A 21,857-nucleotide genomic window follows, 5' to 3' on the forward strand; every position below is an offset into this window, starting at 1 on the left:
TTAACTCAACATTAGGAGCCCAGAGATGGGAAATTGAGGGTTATGACACATAAGTTAACGTTCCATATCTGCTTCCTAATGTTATTGCTGCCACGTAGACTCATGATAGAGTAGGCAATTCTAGCTTAGGGATGGGTGTTGATGCGCGAGAGTGATCAACACTATTTTGTTAACTTGTCGTAAAGAAAGATTAATATTTGAGAAGTAGAGAGAGGACAATTATCTCATTTAAAGCAATAGTGGATTCAACGGCTTAATCATTCATCTCTATATAATTTCTGTCGCAATTTACTTTACCATTTGTTACAATCAAATACCAACTGCCTAGGGCAACCTTATAAACTTTTACATCCTAACGAATAACGAACTTGTTAAGTTGAAGTTAAATACAGTCCTCGTGGATCGATATTTTACTACTTCGATAGACGTTGGTACACTTGCCAATTATCTATCAAGTTTTTGGCGCCGTTGCCGGGGACTGTTGAATCATTTCAACAAGGCAATATCGTTATTATTTAGGATTTCAGTCATTTAAATTTTCTGTATATATTTATATGTATATATGTTTTATTATGAATCATGCTCCTTATCTTCTGCTCATGGTACTAAGCTACTAAAAAGTTTATCTAAGTTTTGTAGCTATGATAGGCGGTTTAGCAGAAAGGTTACGCCTCTTAGACACTGAAGAAAGTATCAAGGGGGGATATGAAAGATATATGCTGTCTTTGAAAATAAACGTTTTAGACAGTCTAACCTTGATGATACAAGAGAGATGTAGTCTTTATGAGGCAAAACAACCAGTTAGTCCTGGTGAAGGGGAAAAGGAGGAAATCGACAACGATTGCAATCTGAAAAATTCTGTAAATGATTTCTTGATTTCAAATCAAGCGTTATTTGAGAAGTATGATGTTCAGTGTGGTGATCGTGTTGAGAAGGCACATGAGTGTCAACGGAAATTGGTCAAGATGGAGAAAGAATATCACAATCTCGTGGTGGAAGAAAAATCCAGAGTAATGAGTATTGATAATTTCACCACCTCTGAACCAATGGAGGTTGAAGAAATAACTCATGTGAAAAGGGATGCATTCCCTTATCGTGTTGAGAAGGCACATGAGTGTCAACGGAAATTGGTCAAGATGGAGAAAGAATATCACAATCTCGTGGTGGAAGAAAAATCCAGAGTAATGAGTATTGATAATTTCACCACCTCTGAACCAATGGAGGTTGAAGAAATAACTCATGTGAAAAGGGATGCATTCCCTTATCTAAGGTGGGAGAGCTTAAATTTAAAAAAATTAACAGTGAATGCATGGGAGCATCTGATTCTCTATGCCAAGTTCATGGAATTCCTACCGAGTAAAAGAAAGAAAAAGGGTGATATATTCCTGCTATCATTTTTGCCACCCTAACAGTGGTTGAAGCGTCAATCTCAATGGCGTGAAAGAAAGCGCTTGGTGGGAGGCAACCCATCGGATTTACATCCACTCAGGTATTGTTAATCTGTTCTTTTTACTTTTTATTTTGAAAACAAAACAAAAACAGCAAAAATATGATTTTGAAAAGAGGAACTTGGTTCAATATTGTGACCATCGTGGCACGATGACATTTCAACGTGGCACGATGGGAGACCAAGCCAAAAGGGTTTGCCACTGGATTCTTCGTGGCACGATCACATATGAACGTGGCACGATCATCTTCCCAGAACATATGATCGTGGCACGTTGCGTATCATCGTGGCACGTTGGTAGCAGTTTCAAAATTTTTGACCGTTACAAAACCACCATCGTGGCACGATGACCCCGTATCGTGTCACGATGGATGCTCCTATATATATACAACCAACCCTTTTCTCTCATTTTTCATCATTCACCTTAACCAAACTCTGCCCAAATTTCGTCCATTCATCTTCTACCCTTCAAATTCATCCTTCAATCATCAAAACTTCATCCCAATCATTCATACAACCATCCTTAACCATCAATTTCATATAACAATCAAAATTTTCCACCAATTCAAACCTTACCCACTTTTCCCAAAACCTAACCCTTTTTCATAACCACACAAATGGCTTCATCATCTCACAAACGTGCTAGGGGAACCAAAAACACTCCACAAACTCAACAATCATCACAAGCCACTTACCAAAAATTTAAGGATGAAGCACATTCGGAGAGGTTTGAGTACATCAAAGGTTTCAAATTTTCGGGTGAAAGGAAGTTTGATTTTGTCAATCTTCAACGTTACCCGCAAATTGAAACAACAATGAAGGCTCTTGGGTGGGTGAAGTTGAATAATTTGGTCACAAAGGAGAGTAACCAAACCATTGCTCTAGAATTTTTCCCAAATGCTTTTGGGAGAAAGGACAATAGATCTTTTGTTCGAGGGAAGAAAATTGATTATAGCCCTAGAGCCATCAATGCATTGCTAGGGCTGCAAGCTCCAAGAGATTGTCATGTGGAGTTTAGAAGGCAAAAGAGCACCAACAACTTTCCATCTGATGATGATCTTCAACAAATTCTGTATGAAATTGGTGAAATAGGTGCTGACTATGTGAGGTCCAAGGCCACTGGAATTCCAACCCGGATGGATGTGGTGGATCTCAAGCCACTCTATAAGACTTGGGCTTCATTTATCCATTCTAATGTGGAGAGTGTTTCTGCTACTTCTGAGTTGCCTATGGATAGGTTGTTCATTATGGAGGCTATTATCTTTGGGTATGGGATCAATGTGGGAAGATTGATCAATTTAAGCATTCAAGAAATGGCAGATTGTGAATCATCAGTCACTTTGGGGCATTGCTGTTTGATCAATGCTTTGTGCAAAAAGGAGGGTGTTCCGGAAGAACTCGGAGACATCATTTTCAAATCCAAAGGAGTGATTAATGACACTGCCATGGTGAAGTTTGAGAAGAAGAAAGGCCGTGAAGGACAACAAGGGCACCAAGCTGATGCAGGACCATCTCAGGCACAACCAATGCAGGAAGACGTGCCTCAACATCCACCTCTACACCCGATGATGCTCGACTATATATGTGGTATGGCCAACTGGGCCCAAGACACTTCATCACAGCTGTATGTGGACAGTCCATTCTTTGGTGCAGAGCTTTCCCTTGCTGCTGATCAGCAACGTTAGAGACCTCTTCAAAGCAATGCTTATCAACGCTTTGGAACAGAGGAAACCATGGAGAACTACTTCATAGAGCAGAGGAGACGTGCTGGTGAGAGGGAAGGTCGTGTTCGTTCAGACTTTGCACGAGGGAAGATGGCTAGTGAGCAGATGGATGATGTTGCTGATGATGATGAGGAGACCGAGGAGGACGAAGAGTGATGGTGTCCTACAGTTGGAGCTGCTGTTTTATGTTTATGTTTTATGTTTCAGACTTTATGCTTTCTGTTTTCTGTTTTCGTTTCTTTAACTTTGATGCACTTTGAAATTCTGTCGTTCAATTGGTTTGTTTTGTGTGGTTTGATTTAAATTTCAATTTCCCGTTTGAATTATTTTCCATTGTTTGTTATTAATGGATCTGTTTGTTTGTGGAAATCTATCAGTCTCATAACAGTGCAAAGGCCAATGATATATCAAGGAGTTCAAAGGAGGGTGATGCCAAACGGATACAATGGGAAGTGTACGGAAAACGAAGCATATGAACACAACTCCCAGATAACTCATCTTGTAAGGTCATAGCCTAAATTTTTTCCAATTTTACATATATGAGTGTTCCATGCAACTGTTGTTTCTAGAACTTGCGATATTTCTTTATGTGTTGATTGGTCTTGTTATGTACACACTTAGGCAAATTGCTTTGTACCTTGAGCCTTTTTGAGCCTACCTTATCTAACTGATATGAATCCTTTGTAAAGCCAAATTGAGCCATTAGGTATAGACCCCTTGTTCGGTAACGAAACATATTACAACCTTAGCAAGCTTTAGGCATGAATGTCCCATTTTCAAATGAAGTTAAGCCATCTAGGTTGTATGAAATGTTCAAGTTTGGGGTTGCTTCTGGAATTAGCAACTTTCTAAGTTTGGGGTGGGGTACTAGAGAACTAAGAAGATTTTGTTACATGAATACATCTCATATCATGAAAAGCACTTGTAATTGTGCAGAAAAAATTAAAAAGATCAAGATGAGATGAAAAGAAAATTTTGTATGAGACCAACAATGCTTATATGTCTCGTAAATCAGGTTCTCTAGTATTTCTCTTAAATGTTCAATGGTAGAATTGTGTTAAACTGATAATATCCAAAGTAGTTTGAGCTTAACTTCATTGTTCTTTTACACTACTTTCCAAATATACATCCACCTTGAACCTAAGCCCCATTTGTACCTTGGAAGTCCTTAGAAGTGTGTACTTAACTCTGACTTTGATTGACAGTTTAGAAATATTTCAAGCTTATGGTAATACAGCAGACCTGCATGATGATTGAGTGACCTATTCAAACATATGCGTGGAGTTGTGACTTCGGAGGTAAGAGATAGGCATCCGGTACATCATTACACCGGAAGGAAGTGAACTGTTTGAATATATCATTGGCTGGTAACTATTATCTTACTGTGATTTTTCCATTTGCAAAGTTGATTCCTTGAGGACAAGGAATGATTTAAGTTTGGGGTTGTGATGACTGTCTGTCATTACATGTTTTTAGTTGTTATTTGTATTGTTTTTGTAACATAAAGAGAGACAACTACCTATAATTCATGGCGAAATCAGATGAAATTGGGAACAAGTGCTCAAAGAGGATAAAAGAAGAAAAGTTCCTAAAATTGCAAGCCATCGTGCCACGAAGCCCAGCCATCGTGCCACGATGCTAGGTCAAAACAAATGCTGCCCTCACTGGAATAATCGTGGCACGATGACTCCCCAACGTGCCACGATGGTGCGATCTGACAACCTGTGAGTGCGATTGATCTACTGACAAGCGTGCATCTGATGTCTAATCGTGCCACGATGACTCCCCAACGTGGCACGATGGAACAGTCTGTTGGCCACTATATTTTGCTTATAAAAGGAAAGCTTGGGAGAATGTTTTAGACACAGAAGTTTTATGGGATTTTAAGCATAGAGGAACAAGGAAACGAAGGTGCAAGCTCTTAGAGTCATACCAACTCTCAAGTTGGTAAGAATTTATGTATGCTTCTATCATTTATGCTTATGATAGTTTAGTTATGAGTAGCTAAACTATAGTTTGATTGAGCCATGATGATGCTATTGTAATATATGAACCAGTAGTTGTACTCTCTCTATTATCAATGTTAATCAGTCTTTATTCAGTTTTACTTGCGTTCATTGCCTTTCTAAAGTAATTGTTGGAGGACCACTAACCATAACTACTTCAATTATGATTAAGAATTGATCTTAGGAACCAAATGACCACTAACCCTGGCTTTTGATCTTGATCTAGTAACTCTGTTTAACTCAACATTAGGAGCCCAGAGATGGGAAATTGAGGGTTATGACACATAAGTTAACGTTCCATATTTACTTCCTAATGTTATTGCTGCCACGTAGACTCGGGATAGAGTAGGCGATTCTAGCTTAGGGATGGGTGTTGATGCGCGAGAGTGATCAACACTATTTTGTTAACTTGTCGTAAAGAAAGATTAATATTTGAGAAGTAGAGAGAGGACAATTATCTCATTTAAAGCAATAGCGGATTCAACGGCTTAATCATTCATCTCTATATAATTTCTGTCGCAATTTACTTTACCATTTGTTACAATCAAATACCAACTGCCTAGGGCAACCTTATAAACTTTTACATCCTAACGAATAACGAACTTGTTAAGTTGAAGTTAAATACAGTCCTCGTGGATCGATATTTTACTACTTCGATAGACGTTGGTACACTTGCCAATTATCTATCATATACTCTACTGCACTTATATGTAGTTTAGCAGTATGCTTAGTTGAGGCATTGGGAATGGATCTTTTAAACCAATTACTTTGTAAATCTTTCATGAATGGTTTTATATGATTAATTGAGGATATTTGGATGAATGTTGATGGTTGAATATGATGTTATCATAACTTGTTGTGTTGTTCCATTTTACTTGGTTTATGTGAAGTATATGGAAATGAATTGTGAGCCAATGTTGATGTATGTTGATGACTCTTAATTGAAATGTGATTGATGAATGTGTGGACATGAATACTTGATAATGCAATGTTGTTGAAATGATCAATGTAATTGGAGGTGTACTTTTACATTGTCGTTGTAGTTGTTATGTTGAAGTTGTGCATTATCGGGTCGGTGTTGTATGTCCATGCATCATATCATGTTGAGTCATATGTTGAAATGTAAAAGGAGGTGTACTTTTACATAGTTGTGGTAAGAGGAGGTGTACTCGTACTTAGATGTGCGGTTGGCATCTATTGTTGTTGTTATGGTACCACATGCATCTATGTGTCGAGTATAGACGCATTACATAATTTGAAATGTTAGTTGGATGTGTTATGTGAATGATGGTTATTGGTGAAAAGTATGCTTGAATGAGTGCTTGCTTGTGTACTTGGATTGCTTGTATGATTGGATATTTGGAAGTTAATCGTTCATGCAACTGTCTGAGAATTGTTTGAATTCATATATCAACTTATTATTATTTGATTATGATTAATGTAATGCTTACCCCCAGTGGTTTCGACCGCATACCTGTCTGTATGGATGGGTAGACGTTGTGCAGGATTAGACGCTTGGTGAGTATGCTTGGTGGATGTTTGGACGACGGGAGCTTTCTCCGTTGTCGTGTCAGAGTCGTAGGTCTAGGCTCTGATTAGGCTTAGTGTCTGTTTGTTGTTATTGAATTTTGTTGTTATGTTGTTGATATTTTTCTCATATGTCGGGACTTGGAGGATTTTTACATGATGATGTAATTTGACCATGACATGTATATTTGGAGATTATGTTTTGTATCCGCTGCGACTGTTGAGATATTATATATATGCATGATGTTGTTTTGGATTTTGTTAAACGTAGCATCTATTTCTTGAATATTGTTATATTCGCGTGTTTTATCGCTTTAATAGAAATATGGCATTACATCATGCCTAGATACAATACATAAAAAAAAAATCAATTTAACTAATTAATATGTGACTGATTGCTGTCCCTTGTATGATTTGTACAACAATATTAGTTAGTGTCTAATTAATTAGAGAGTAACGTTTGTCTTATATTTTTTTATATAGTCATTCTTTGAAAGGATATAATGATTAGTAATGAATAACGATTAAAAATAATAATTTTATAATATGATATTAAGATAAACCAAAAAACGTATGAAAATCATTTATACAAAAGAAGTAATCTTGAAGATGTGTAATTTTATGTAAATTAGTTGTATTTCTCATAATAAATACTAACCCGTGTATAATTTATAAATGAGAAAGATTTTGTAACTCCTCAAAATTCTGTTATTTATGCTCATTCAATTGGGTATACTTGAATAAATTTAGATGTAAAAACATGTATCAGTGAGAAATAGTCCTATGTTTTTTTTGTCAAAAAAAGTCTTGTGTTTTTCTTCTTTTTTATTTACTCTTTTCCGTGTTTTTTTAAGTATCGGTGTAAAATGTTTCTCCAATATTTTTTATATTATCCATAAGTGAAATATATTTATTAATGTTTTTTATTAGAAACACACGATGAGATAAAATCACTTGTACGTCATATAGTTTATTTTTAGTAAATGTAAATTAAATATATGACAAATTTGATACGAAATAAAAAAACGTCATTCAATAATTTATAGATATTTTTATCATGATAAAAACCACCTCTTTAGGGCCTTTGACCCTCTTTTGTACCAAAACAAAAACCTCTTTAAAAAGAACCATTCGGAACCCGTTTTGTTACAAATTAAAATAAAAGTGATTTCGATATATATTATTTAAGAGAATTTATAAAACAAATCACAAATTATTTTGTTTGGTTATTGTAATTAAAATCACATGTTTTAAATAATTTAATTTGTTAGGATACAACTATAAAAAAAATGGATTTTTTGTTACAAAACTACATCAACTTTAATAATTAGAGAAAGATTAAGTTTAATAATTTGAGAAAGGTAATAGATTGTAAATTGTTTTTAACTCTTTAGATATTTAGAAGTTGAATTATAGAAAAATTTATTTTGATTGGGATTAATATTAAGTTTGTTTGTTCTTTAAAAAAAGATCATGTTAGAGTGTTTTATTTTTGGGTACAAAATTAGAGTGTTTTATCAAGTGAGTTTGTTTTAATTTATTTTTAAGAGAGGATGTTTTTGTTAATCCTAAATGATAGATATATTAATAGTTTCTCTCTGCATCAAAACTAGCAGATCCAAAACGCTCTCTATCTCTCCGCCGCACACGGCAGTAACCTCCGTCCTCTTCCTTCTCATACAGATTCTCCTTCTCCCTAATCTACATCTTCTATACCCTATTATCCACCACCTCTAACTTTTTGAACAGCTGACCTCTCTCTACTCTTTCGCCCTTTCCTCCTTCGTTTTTCTCCTACAATCCAAATCCTTTCGTTTCAAGATGTAGATCTAGCAGCGGTGGTGCGACGAGACTTTGGTCTCCGCACCATATTCGTCTCCGGTCTGCCTCCGTTTGTGCTCCGTTTTTGAGTTCCGGTTTCCTGTCCAGTTTTAGATGTAGCCCGATCTGGATCAGATTTGGTTGGAGGAGGAGAAGAGGTCGCGGTTTAGGTGGTTTTAGGTGGTGAGGAGTTGGTATTCCGGTGGTGTGAGGCTTGGTGTGGTGGTGGATCTGTCTCGGAATCCATTTGGAGGTGCTGTGTGAGGTGGTGGTGGTGTTACGTGGTGGAGGTTCTCATGGTGGTGGTTTTGCAGTGGCGGCGGCGGTGGGTGGTGGTGGGAGGAAGCATTTTATCACATCGGCACGAGAGAGGTGGAAGTTAAGGCAGCTTTAACCGGGTTAAGAGGTCTTACGGTGGTGTTGGTGGGTGGTTCGGTTGGAGTGTAGGTGGTGATGGGGTGAGGCTGCGGCGGTGGAGGTTGTAATATGGTGGTGGTGATGGGTGTGATGGTGAGGTGTGGCAGTGGTGACGTATGTGTGGTGTGGAGGGTGCGATGTGTGGAGCTACGTGGTGGTGGGGTTTTTGGTTTAGGTGGTGGTGGTGGTGCATTTGTGTGGGATATAGTGGGGTTGTCTTAATGAGTTTTGGTAGGGTGGTCAGGTTTGTTTTGGACTCGGATTAGGTGTCGAAACGGATGGCAAACAAGAGCTTTTTAAGGGGTTGATTGGTGTTGTTCAGGTGTGGAGGAGGGCGTTTGTTTGAGGGTGTTTTCTTTTATAGGTAGTCTGTTATTTGGATCCTCTCTCGTCGTCACTAGCTCTTGAATGTGTTTTTTGGGGTCGTTTAGGTGTTTATGGTGGTGGGAGGAAGCGAGTCCTTTTCACCTGAGCCTTTTCCTTTGGATCAAGCTTGTTTTCTAGATTTTGATGGGCCGATTGCTCTTGTTTTGAGATCGGGAGTTAGAGTCTAGTTGCAAGTTTTTTGATTGGTTATGGTGTCGTCTTCAGTGCATCGGAGATGAGGGGTACCTTGCAGATTTGGATTTGCAGTTCGGTGGGCCGATCGCTTTGGATTCGTGATCGGAAGCTAGACTCTGACTCAAGTTGGCTTTGGGTTTTATGGTGTTGTCTTCGGTGACTCTGGAGTAGAGAGGTGGTGGAATCCAAAGAAGCATTTTCAGGTGTCAAATTGTGCTCAGCTATGGCGAGGAATAGTGGTTGTTTGGTTTGGTGGGATGTTTTCTCTGGGTTTGGTGTTTTTTAAAGGAGTTTTGAGGTGAGTAGTGGGTGACGAGTGTTTTTTGGATTTTGTTTTTTCAGAGGTTGTTTTTGCGTTGGGGTTTAATTTAGGCGGTGTTTTTGGCGTTTGATGGTTGTTTTTTATTGATGTTGAAAGTAGGTCCTATTTAGGAGGTGTTTATTTTGGGTGTTCCGCCTATATACGGCGCCTTTGTTTGTAATGTTTTACTGTTGAGTTTTTTCTAGCACACCTTAGTGCTTGAAATCTCTCTTTGGCTTTTTAATATATTTCATTTTTGCTTGTTCAAAAAAAAAAAAAATTTAAGAGAGAAAATATAGGGGGAGTAATGCTTCTTAATAACATCCTACTTTTTGTGTACCAGGCCCGGAATACATGGGACACGCTAAATTTAGGCTCTTAATTTTATGTGTTTCCTCTTAATAACATCCTACTTTTTGTGTACCAGGCCCGGAGTAATGCTTCTTTATCCTTTGTAAGTAATAGACATATCACGTAGCTAGTATCATTTTATTATAACTAATATGCCATGATTAATCATATTGTTACAACGAATATGTAATGAATAATTATTAAATATATGTTTGACTTGGGTGTAAATACTAAATATCATAGATACGCATCAATGAGGGCAATTACCAACAGACGTTGACTCAGTTGGTAAGGAACGGGCCACTTCCTTGCAGAAGGTTGTGGGTTCGATTCCCTCTGTCGATGTGAGGACAGTGTTCGTGGGTGATCTGTAAGTACCTCTATAAGTGCCCTTTGGGCCCGGAGGCGTGCCCTGACCCTGATGGTGACCGGAGCCGAACCCACCTAAACTTTTGTTCACCAAACATCAATGAGGGCAATTTAAAGTCCTTCAACCTTGTAACCAAAAAAAAAAAAAGTCCTTCAACCTTAGATGACCAACAGTGGCTAACATATTGGGTTTTATACTCTTTCATAACCCTCTTCGAGCTTTCAACTTACAAGGTCCTATACTGGTAGGTTCAGCAATTCTCACAATTTTTTTTATCTATATATAAATACATAGACACAAAACAATCTGATAATACTTCTATGGCTTCAGTGGCGGATCTTGACTTAAATATTTGGGGGTGCCAAACTTCTATGAAATATATATTAAATGGTTTCAACCAATAGCAATAATTAACAACTGGCCTAGTGGTATGAATTGTTCGAAAGTAGGAGGAGAATGTGGGTTCGAATCCCATCAAAATCGTTTTTTTTAATACAGTTTGTAAAAGTAAAAGATAAATATGTGAAAAAGAAGCCATGCAGGTGTCAAACCTGCGACCTTTACAACATTGTGGCACCCGTCAACCACTGCAGCGAATAGAATTTGTTGGACAATTTACATCTAATATACTATATAAGCAAAATCTGGGGGATGCCGTGGCCCCCGCCGGCCACTGAAGAGATCCGCCAATGTATGGCTTAATGACAAATATCAATAGGTTTCCCATTTGGCCATACATGAAGCTTGTGTTCTGCGTATGGTTGGTACTGCCAATGTTCAATGGAGCAGCTTACATATATGAGAATTATGCAAGGACATACGTCAAGAAATTTGGTAACTATGGAAATTACAATTATCCTGAGGAGTACAAGAAGGTTCTTCATATGATGACTTTCGATGCAAGAAAAGCAGTTGAACGTTATATTGATAGATTTGGCCCAGATGCATTTGAGAGAGTGATTAGAGCAGTATGTTACAAACAACTATATATTAAGCCAAAGTTATAAATATATATATCTTTAATTATTGTAAAAATTCATCTTTTACTATTTTTTTCGTAATCTATTTTCACTTTATATTTCAGGCTGAGAAAGAAGCAAAGAAGCATTGAGTGAGCGTCAATTTAACCAAGCTGGCATGGGAAGAAGAATTTAAACATGTTATATTCAGTTCTTCAGAATTAGTTATTATAGTTAAACGAGAGCAGTCTTATTTTCTATGATCAATATGTTTTTCTATGTACGTCCCTTGGATTGATTAAGAATAAAAAACTTTCAATTTGATCTATTGATTTGTTTCGGATATTTCCAGATTTATAGTTAGAGAACAGAAAATTAAGGTCAGTCTGAAACATAATAACATGTGCAAGGAAGACTTCATAACCCAACTTGGAGTCCACATTGATATTATTATTATGAAGTAATAGTTACATATAGTATATAAATTACACTATAAGATTGAACCAACGAAAATTACAGTGTTAGCACTAACATAAAAAATATGATATAATAAGAAGTGTCATAATTTATTTTCAGATTTCAAAATTTTAATAAATGGATTATAAAGTGGACCAAAACTTGAAAATCACTCTAAATACCAACAATGACCCATGTCGTCTTTTAAAGCTGGAAGCTCATTGTCATCCCTTTTCTCATGAGTGTGATTGTGACTTACATCAATTCAAGGAAAACAACGGAAAATTAATTAATGAGTTGAGTTTTTATACACTCATATTAATTTTTCTTTTCTTTTTTAGAATTGTGTACCAATATATTAGATCATTGTCTCACTCATAAAAATGACGATGACTGTGAGCTTTTACTTCCGATAGTTATCATGAATCATCGTTGTTTGGGGTGATTCATTGAAGTTTAGGTACCATACATTTTGCCTTTTATTTACAAATCAACATATTATCAACTTCAATTCTCTCTCAGAAAAACTTCTATCCTTATATGTTATGTTCACTTAACATAAAAAGAATTTTCTTTATATTAGACGGTAAGAGTGTAGATTATCAACAACAAAAAATGATAGGTTTGTCAACACATGTATTAATTAATAAAACATAGAAAATTAATAACAAGTCCTTGGTCCATTGTTTAAGGAATCAAAAAGACCACTTTTTTATATAAAATTAGCATAAACTAAAAATTAATGATGACAATGGAAAGTCATGAGTGGACTAACTGGTATACAAGGGTTAGACTGAGAGAATATTTGTAGAAGACTAGAAGTATATGGCAAAATTATAACTGAATGAGGGCTAACTGCAACACTTTGCATGTCAACTTTTTTTGTTAGACTTTGATAAAATTTTATGCTTACTTCGTGTTACATTATGAATGCAGTATGAAAGAATATCTGGCACTAAATCAATTAAAGAGATTGGTTTATTTTCATATATTTATATCAGAACTTAATTAGTGTGTGTATCTTCTTTGACAATGAAAGTGTGTGTATCTATTATAGCATATTTTGTTCTCATAACAGCTTAACCAAATTCTTTGAGAGCTTTTTAAACATGTGATTAACTTCTCATTTCTCAATACAAAAACTAAAAAATAAAATACTAGGCAAAAAAAAAAAAGCATAATTATTTTTGACAGTTCACGTTAATGTGGGAGTATCAGAATGTAATTAAAACAATGGCACTTTAATTATATGGTGGCTTCAGACTTCAGTGGTACCCAATAGCTTATTAAATTCACTTATAAAGACAAAAGTTCAAGATTTATTGAATAGGTTTAGAAATCTTATGAATTTATGAGAGATGTATTATACCCTTATTCAAGATTTTTGTAAAGTCGTTTATTAGAGAGCAAAGAAGAACACAGCATGCACTTAGAGAATAGAGAAGCAAAAGCGGTTACTTGCGCGCCAAGTTAACTCAAATGCATTTCATTTGTAATTTCATTTTACATTTCATTTGCATGTAGTTAGTTACAATCTCACAGCTTCTATAAAAGCTGAACTTGTAAGTGTTTTTCAATCAATGAATCAATACAATTCTCTTTCACCTTTCTCTTCTCTCTTAAGAGCTTCAAGCTTTTCCATGGCTACTTCCATGGCGGTTCTCATTCTTAGATGGTATCAGAGCAAGTGAATCTTGCTCTGCTTCCGCACAATAAAGATAGAATCTTACTCTGTTCAATTTTCTTCTTTATCCTTCTTCAATTCGCGTTTTGTTGCGTTTTGATTACCCTGTTTTTCATCGGAGTTTTTCTTCTGATTTTTCTTTCGATTCTGTGATTCAACAATGGTGAGAAATAACAATAACAATCAAGATCAAGCTCTTGATCCTTACTATGTTCATCCTTCAGAAAACTCTTCAACGGTTACGGTTACGCCTCAATTAACCGGTGAAAATTATCATGCTTGGTCAATGAAGATGTGAAGAGCACTTGCTATGAAAAACAAGTTCAAATTTGTTGATGGATCCATACCTATACCAGACGAAGATGATTTGTTATACACAGCTTGGGAAAGGTGCAACAATCTGGTACATACTTGGATAATCAATTCTATTTCACCCTCAATTGCACAAAGTGTTGTGTTTATAGAAAATGTTGTTGATATGTGGAACGATCTTAAGGACAGATTCATGAGGGGAGATAGAATTAGGGTTGCACAATTGCAAGAAGAAATTGCTAATCTGAAACAAGGAACTAAGAAAGTCACTGAATTCTTCACTGATTTGAGAGGTTTGTGGGAAGAGTTGGATCAGTTCAGGCCTATGCCACAATGTATTTGTCCAATTCAATGTACTTGCTTTGCTATGAGAAACAACAAAGTTTTTCGAGCAGAAGATAGAATCATCAAGTTTCTGATGGGATTGAATGATGATTATCAAAGTGTAACTACACAAGTGTTGTTAATGGATCCTTTACCTCAAATCAACAGAGTTTTCTCTATGGTTTTGCAGCAAGAAAGGAAGATGCAATATAATGTTGTTGCTACTCCTATAGATGATACAGCTTCTGGTCTTGTTAATGCTATGGATGGACAGAGACAATTTGGAAGAGGTAGAGGATATTCTCCTCAAGGAAGAGGAAGAGGAAATCCCAGGGTGTGTAGTTTTTGCAATAGAACTAATCACACTGTGGAAACCTGTTACAAGAAGCATGGTTATCCTCCTAATTGAGGAAGAGGAGGAGGAAATACATTTGATAATGCTAATTTTGATGAAGGTGAAGAAATAAAGTCTAAAGGCAATGCTTCCACTATGAAAAATGAAGAAGGTGGAATGATGCTGACCAAAGATCAGTATCAAAATTTGATTGCATTACTAGAGAAGAGCAACATTGAAGCCAAAGGCTCTGCAAATTTGATGAAGGCAAGCAGCTTAACTATGAATGCTGCAGGTAAATTCTTTACCAGTAGTGCTAGTTGTAAATTTGATGATACTAGTTGGATTGTTGACACTGGTGCCACACATCACACTTGTCATGATTGGAACTGGTTCATTAGTTACTATGAAATTAATCCTATTAAAGTAACTTTACCAAATAAGAGTGTTGTGGAGGCATGTTACAAAGGAAATGTGAAGTTGTCAGATACTTTACATATTCATGATGTCCTATACTTACCACAGTTTGCTGTCAATCTCATATCTGTCTCAAAGTTGTGCAAAGAACAAGACTGTGTTCTGAATTTTGAGGCTAAATCAGTGTATTATACAGGACAAGAAGGATATGAGGAGGATTGGTTTGGCTGAAGAAGTGGATGGACTCTATTACTTGAAGGCTAAGAAAGAAACACAAAGAGTAGCCAAAATTTCAAGTATTTCTGTTTTGCATAATAAAGATAGTAGTTCAGTTCCTTCTGGAATTTTATGTCATCTTAGACTTGGGCATCTATCTCATGATAGAATGCAATGTATGAATAAAAAGTATAGTTACATTTCAACTAGTTCTCATGTAGCCTGTGATGTCTGTCAATTGTCTAGACAGAAAAGATTGCCTTATTCTATCAGTCAAAATAATGCACAGCATGTGTTTGATCTTGTGCATGTGGATATTTGGGGTCCCTTTTCAACTGAATGTATACATGGTTTTAGATACTTTTTGACCATTTTGGATGATCATAGTAGACATGTCTGGGTTGCTATGCTGAAATCTAAATCAGAAGCCTCATCAAAGGTTAAGAGTTTTGTGTCTATGATAGACAATCAGTTTGAAAAAAAGTTAAGTCCATTAGAAGTGACAATGGACCTGAGTTCTTGTTGCAAGAATACTATGCAGAGAAAGGGATATTACACCAAAGGAGTTGTGTTTACACACCTCAACAAAATGGAAGAGTAGAAAGGAGGCATCAACATATATTGAACATCAGCAGGGCATTGAGGTTTCAGTCCAAATTGCCAAAGAAGTTTTGGTCATATGTTGTCTTACATGCAGTGTATCTCTTGAATAGAATATCAACCAAACTTTTACAAAATAGGTCATCTTATGAACTTTTATATGGACATGCTCCTGATTTGAGTCATCTTAAAGTGTTTGGGTGTCTCAGCTATGCTTCCACTCTGCCTGTTAACAGACATAAGTTTGACCCCAGAGCAAGGAAATGTGCATTTATGGGTTATAAGTCAGGCATGAAAGGTTATATTCTAGTTGATGTCCATAATACTGAGATTCTGGTTTCTAGAAATGTGATGTTCTTTGATTTAGAATTTCCATTTCATTCTTTATCACTAAATCCTCTTCCACATAATCACATTTACATAGACAGCAGTTATGACTTGTCTGCTAAGGCACCTACTGTCACAAGAGAACCAGTTGCAGACACTTCATTCATTGAAGATGTCAGTGATAATAATGATGTTTCTGATGAAGTTGAGCATTTAAACAATAATGTTGAAGATGTTCAACCTTCATCTGTTAGAAGGTCACAAAGAGTCAGCAAGCTTCCCTCCTACTTGCAAGACTATGTTTGTCAATCCAATAATTACCCCATGACAAACTATGTATGTTACTCTCAGCTTGCACCCCATCATCAAAGCTATGTTTTCTCTATCTCACATGATGTTGAACCCACTACTTATCATCAAGCATGTAAAGATTCTAGATGGTTAGTAGCTATGCAGAATGAAATAGAGGCTCTCAATGCTAATCATACTTGGAAATTTGTAGATTTACCTCCTAATGTTGTTGCCATTGGAAGTAAATGAGTGTATAAGATTAAAAGACATGCTGATGGGAGTGTCGAAAGGTACAAAGCCAGACTTGTGGCACAGGGATATACACAAACTGAAGGTTTGGATTATTTTGAGACATTCTCTCCTGTTGCCAAGATGTCAACTATCAGAGTACTTCTGGCTTTAGCATCCATTCATGGCTGGCATCTCCATCAATTGGATGTAAATAATGCTTTTCTGCATGGAGATTTGAATGAGGCGGTATACATGAGAGTGCCACAAGGAGTAGATGCTCCTAAATCAGGCCAGGTTTGTAAGCTCCTCAAATCCTTATATGGTCTGAAGCAAGCAAGCAGGCAGTGGTTTGAAAAGCTCACTTAATTCCTTCATGCACAAGGTTTTGTTCAAGCAGCCTCTGATCATACTTTATTCATTAAAACCATTGCTTCCTCTTTTACTGCACTTTTAGTGTATGTAGATGATATTATTCTTGCTGGTACATCTCTCACTGAATTTGATGCATTAAAGCTTGCTCTTCATCATACTTTCAAGATTAAAAATCTAGGGCAGCTTAAATTTTTTCTTAGGCTTGAAGTAGCACGTTCCTCCAAAGGCATTACTCTGTGTCAGAGGAAGTATTGTCTGGAGCTCTTAGAGGATGCAAAGCTCACCAATTGCAAACCTGCTAGCACTCCTCTTGATCCTGCTACTAGATTACATCAAGATGGAGGTTCTCTTCATCATGATGTGTTTGCCTATAGAAGATTGGTGGGCAGATTATTGTATCTCACTACCACCAGACCAGATATTGCCTATGCCATGCAGCAATTGAGTCAATTTATGGCCTCACCCTCTGAACTTCATTATCAAGCTGCATTTAGGGTTCTTAGATACCTCAAGAGATCCCCTGGGCGTGGTTTGTTCTTTTCTCAATCATTTGATCTTCAGTTGTTAGGGTTCAGTGATGCTGATTGGGGGGGTTGCCTGGATAACAGAAAATCCATTTCTGGTTATTGCTTCTTCATTGGTAGATCTTTGGTTTCTGGGAAATCAAAGAAACAAAGCACTGTCTCATGTTCCTCTGCAGAAGCAGAATATAGAGCTTTGGCCTCAGCAACCCGTGAATTGCAATGGATGTGTTTTCTTCTGCGTGATTTGCAGCAGTCACCCTCTCGTTTGCCTGTACTTTACTGTGACAATCAAAGCGCTTTGCACATCTCAGCTAACCCGGTGTTCCATGAACAGACCAAACATCTGGATATTGATTGTCATCTTGTACGTGAGAAGCTGCAAGCTGGTGTTATGAGATTGCTTCCTGTTTCTTCCCACAATCAAACAGCAGATGTTTTTACAAAGGCTTCAGGACCACGCCAGTTTTATGAGTGCATCAACAAGCTAGGCATGCTTGACATTTATCAACCTCCATCTTGTGGGGGGTATTAGAGAGCAAAGAAGAACACAACATGCACTTAGAGAATAGAGAAGCAAAAGCGGTTACTTGCGCGCCAAGTTAACTCAAATGCATTTCATTTGTAATTTCATTTTACATTTCATTTGCATGTAGTTAGTTACAATCTCACAGCTTCTATAAAAGCTGAACTTGTAAGTGTTTTTCAATCAATGAATCAATACAATTCTCTTTCACCTTTCTCTTCTCTCTTAAGAGCTTCAAGCTTTTCCATGGCTACTTCCATGGCGGTTCTCATTCTTAGATCGTTGAACAGATGCGAGTACCAGACTCAAATATAGATATCAAAAGCATCATCTTTGATGATAAAATTCTGTAAAGAGCAAAACACTTCAAAACTGAGTTGGATGATCAAAAGCTTGGATGGAATTATATCAATTTTCTGCCAGTTTCAGCAACCTGACAATATTGATACATGGACAAACTTGTTTATTATGTTCACAAATGGATATATACTATAAAAGGAAAAAACCAGATATGATAAAACGATATGACTAACGCCTAAAATCAGTATACTTTAGTCTATTATCTTTGAATTTCTAGATTCCTATCGAAGTCAGTAGTTGCAAATGAGAACATGGCAAAATGGATCGCTTTTTATTAGCTATCTTGATCCATATTTCAAGAGGATTTTAGGATATGCTTAGCTCTTTTAGGACCAAGTCGAACAGGACTAGTTCTTATCGTGCCGTTCGGTTTAAAAGAATCAACATCAGGATAACTTGTAGGATTTAGATTTAGTGCCACATTCTGGAAACACCTACTTTTCGCAATCTCCACTTGTGGATCAAGTACCACTGCTCTTTTGTTACATTGCAATTCTACATTTGAGTTTTCTCGAGTCAACTTTGTCATGCGACTCATGTTTTCTCTCACTTCTATATTGGATACCTTGATAGGTTTTCTGGAATCATCAAAATTATATGCAGGTCTCTTCCTGATATTTGTGCATGGATGATGGTCTTTGACAACCATACCATCCAACATTACTCTGTCAACGACCTTATTTATGTTTCTAAAACAATTATTCATGGTAGTGTGTGTAACTAAAGCTTGTGGAGATTGAACAATTGATGCTGGACAAAGAGGGGTCGTCTTCATGGGACCCCGAGAAATCAAAGGATTAGAAGAGTAGAGAACTTTTGTTGAATGATTAAGAGATGTCGTGATAAAATTATTTCCCCATCGATTCTGTGGAAAACTCTGATTAGCTATGCCAGAAAATTGCTGAGAATAGGTCCCGCTTAGCATGCCATATGTTGAGCTTGACAACCAAACTGTATCACTTCTATAAGGCCCCTGACTCCAATATGTTTTGGCCTGTTCATTGGCAGCAGGCTGCAAGAAAGGAAATACAAAGGCTGATTTTGTAACATGAGGATTTTTGTTCCTGCCATTTAGCTCACCATTTCTTGAACATGCCGGCTGATTAAAATTGCAAGGAGTGGGTAATACCTGTGGCCGAGAGCATAATACTGATGGTTTAGAACCAGACCAGCTATAAACTGCTCTGAAGAGTCATTGGGTGTCCCATTATATTCTGATGAGTTTGTGTGTGTAATAATGAAAGTAACAGAGGAATAAGATAGAAAAATGGAGGAAGTTTGTAATTGTATTAATGAAGAAGTTCAATTACAAGAGTAACAAAAGAGTAAGACAAAATAACAAACTGATAACAAAGGGTTATCAGCCCCCAAGCACGCAGTGCTCCCCAAGAAAATCACTAAACAGTGACTTCACTCAATAACAGAATTTCTAGCTGCCACTCTCTTTTCCCCTCTATTCCTTATATAGCCTTATATGCACATAAACCTCATGCCTTTCTATCCACGTCAGCATTCTTTATTCCTTTTGTCCTTTTCCTGGTATAAACCCTCCACACTTTTGGCTTGGACCTACTGTGAAGGCCCACCTCATTAATCACATTCCCATCAACTCCCACCTCCTTAGAGACAGACTTGTCCTCAAGGCTGAATTCGGGAAACTGGCCACGCAGAAACTAATTGTCCTCCCAAGTAACATCATCCATATACTTGTTCTTCCATTTGATCAAGCATTGGTGCACTTCAGTACTGGCCTGCACAATGATTCTAGAGCCTAAAACTCTGTCTGGATACACATCACCATCCTCAGAAACTTCCAGTTCTTTAGGTAAATCACCTTGCACCTGATACTCTCCTACAACCTTCTTGAGCAGGGACACATGAAACACAGGATAAATTTTAGACGCAGCTGGCAGCTTCAGCTTATAAGCTACTTCCCCAATTTTCTGTTCAATCTGGAAAGGGCCATAGAACCTTGCAGCTTGTTTTTGATTGATTCTTTTCACAACTGATTGTTGTCTATGAGGTCTTAATTTGAGAAAAACCCACTCTCCCACTTCAAACACAAATCTCTTCTCTTCTTATTAGCATATCTTGCCATCTGCTCCTGAGCTTTCAACATATGTAGTTTGAGCTGATTCAAGGCTTCATCTCTCTCACTGAGTTCTGTTGCCACTGCAGCAACTTTAGTTTCATTAGACAAGAATTTGAATATAGTAGGGGGTTACCTACCATAAACTACTTCAAAAGGAGTTTTCCCAATTGAGCTGTGATACATTGTGTTGTACCAGAATTCAGCCCACGGAATCCAATTAGACCAAGTCTTCAGATGATCAGCAGCAAAACATCTTAAATAACTCTCCAAACACCTGTTAATAACCTCAGTTTGGCCGTCGGTCTTAGGATGGTAAGCTGAACTCATCTTAAGCTTAGTTCCCTGCAGCTTGAATAACTCCATCCAAAAATGACTTACAAACAAAGGATCCCTATCACTGATTAAGGAGCTAGGAATACCATGCAGCATAATGTCTTAGTTTTTTTAGATCTATTTTTCTTCCATTTAGAATAAACGTTTAATTATTTATAATTTTCAAAACACATTGCAGCTATGGCTACTATTGTCATTTTTTTAAATTGTTTACAGCTATCTTATAATTAGATCAATGAGCATTCAAGAAAAGTTAAAAAAAGAAAATACATGTTTTATAAAATATGTTATGGGACAGTGATGATTGCATATGACTATCATATGAAGTACTTACTAAAGCAAGGTAATAGATTTCTTTATTCTCATTGATGGACTTGGGTTCGAGAAACTCTTAACACTCCAGGTGAAAGTTATAATATGTTTAGAATGGAAACTCATGTTGTCTTGAAATTTGAAAAGTTATTAGTGAGTAAGGGATGGTTACACCCATCAAATGAAATGACATCCTTGGAGGCACTTGTTATGTTTCTTTGGAGTTGTGCGCATAGCGAGACTAATAGAAATATTCAAAATAAATTTGGAAAATCAGGAGAGACCGTAAGTAGGAAGTTTAGTGAAGTTTTAGAAAGTTTATGTTTACTAGCAAAAGAAATTGCGAGGCCTCCTGATTTTAACTTCACAGAAATTCCGTCCAAAATCAAGGATGATAAAAGGTATTGGCCTTATTTTGATGGATGCATCGGTGCTATAGATGGAACGCATATTCCTGCCATTGTTCCCACTAAAGATCAAATTCGTTATATTGGCAGAAAAGGATATCCAACGCAAAATGTCATGTTAGTATGTAACTTAAACATGTTAATCACTTTGTTGTTGTTGGCTTGCCTAGTACTGCGCATGACACACGTATTCTTACGTCAGTCCTTGAAGAAATGAAAAATGTGTTCCCTCATCCTCCTGAAGGTACGATTAATTTT

The 21,857-nt window shown here is 36.8% G+C and overlaps 1 protein-coding gene, 1 long non-coding RNA gene and 1 pseudogene across 2 annotated transcripts; 2 read left to right on the forward strand and 1 right to left on the reverse strand.

Annotated features, from left to right (window-relative positions):
* The first annotated feature begins 11,243 nt into the window (after positions 1–11,243).
* On the forward strand, positions 11,244–11,659 carry LOC146938207 (uncharacterized). The gene is made up of 2 exons (XR_015031184.1): positions 11,244–11,493; positions 11,610–11,659. It is a non-coding gene; the product is annotated as an uncharacterized LOC146938207 (long non-coding RNA).
* A 3,091-nt stretch (positions 11,660–14,750) lies between these two features.
* Positions 14,751–16,694, forward strand: LOC146938208 (uncharacterized). The gene is made up of 3 exons (XM_085749600.1): positions 14,751–15,125; positions 15,208–15,307; positions 15,925–16,694. Exons 1-3 carry the CDS (start codon positions 14,751–14,753, stop codon positions 16,692–16,694), a joined length of 1,245 nt encoding a protein of 414 aa, XP_085605726.1.
* A 3,029-nt stretch (positions 16,695–19,723) lies between these two features.
* On the reverse strand, positions 19,724–20,553 carry LOC146938209 (uncharacterized; annotated as a pseudogene).
* Positions 20,554–21,857: the final 1,304 nt, after the last annotated feature.

Source organism: Medicago sativa, chromosome 3, assembly GCF_051527215.1.
Source record: "Medicago sativa cultivar Bolivia chromosome 3, Bolivia_mono, whole genome shotgun sequence".
In the NCBI taxonomy this organism is placed as follows: domain Eukaryota; kingdom Viridiplantae; phylum Streptophyta; class Magnoliopsida; order Fabales; family Fabaceae; genus Medicago; species Medicago sativa.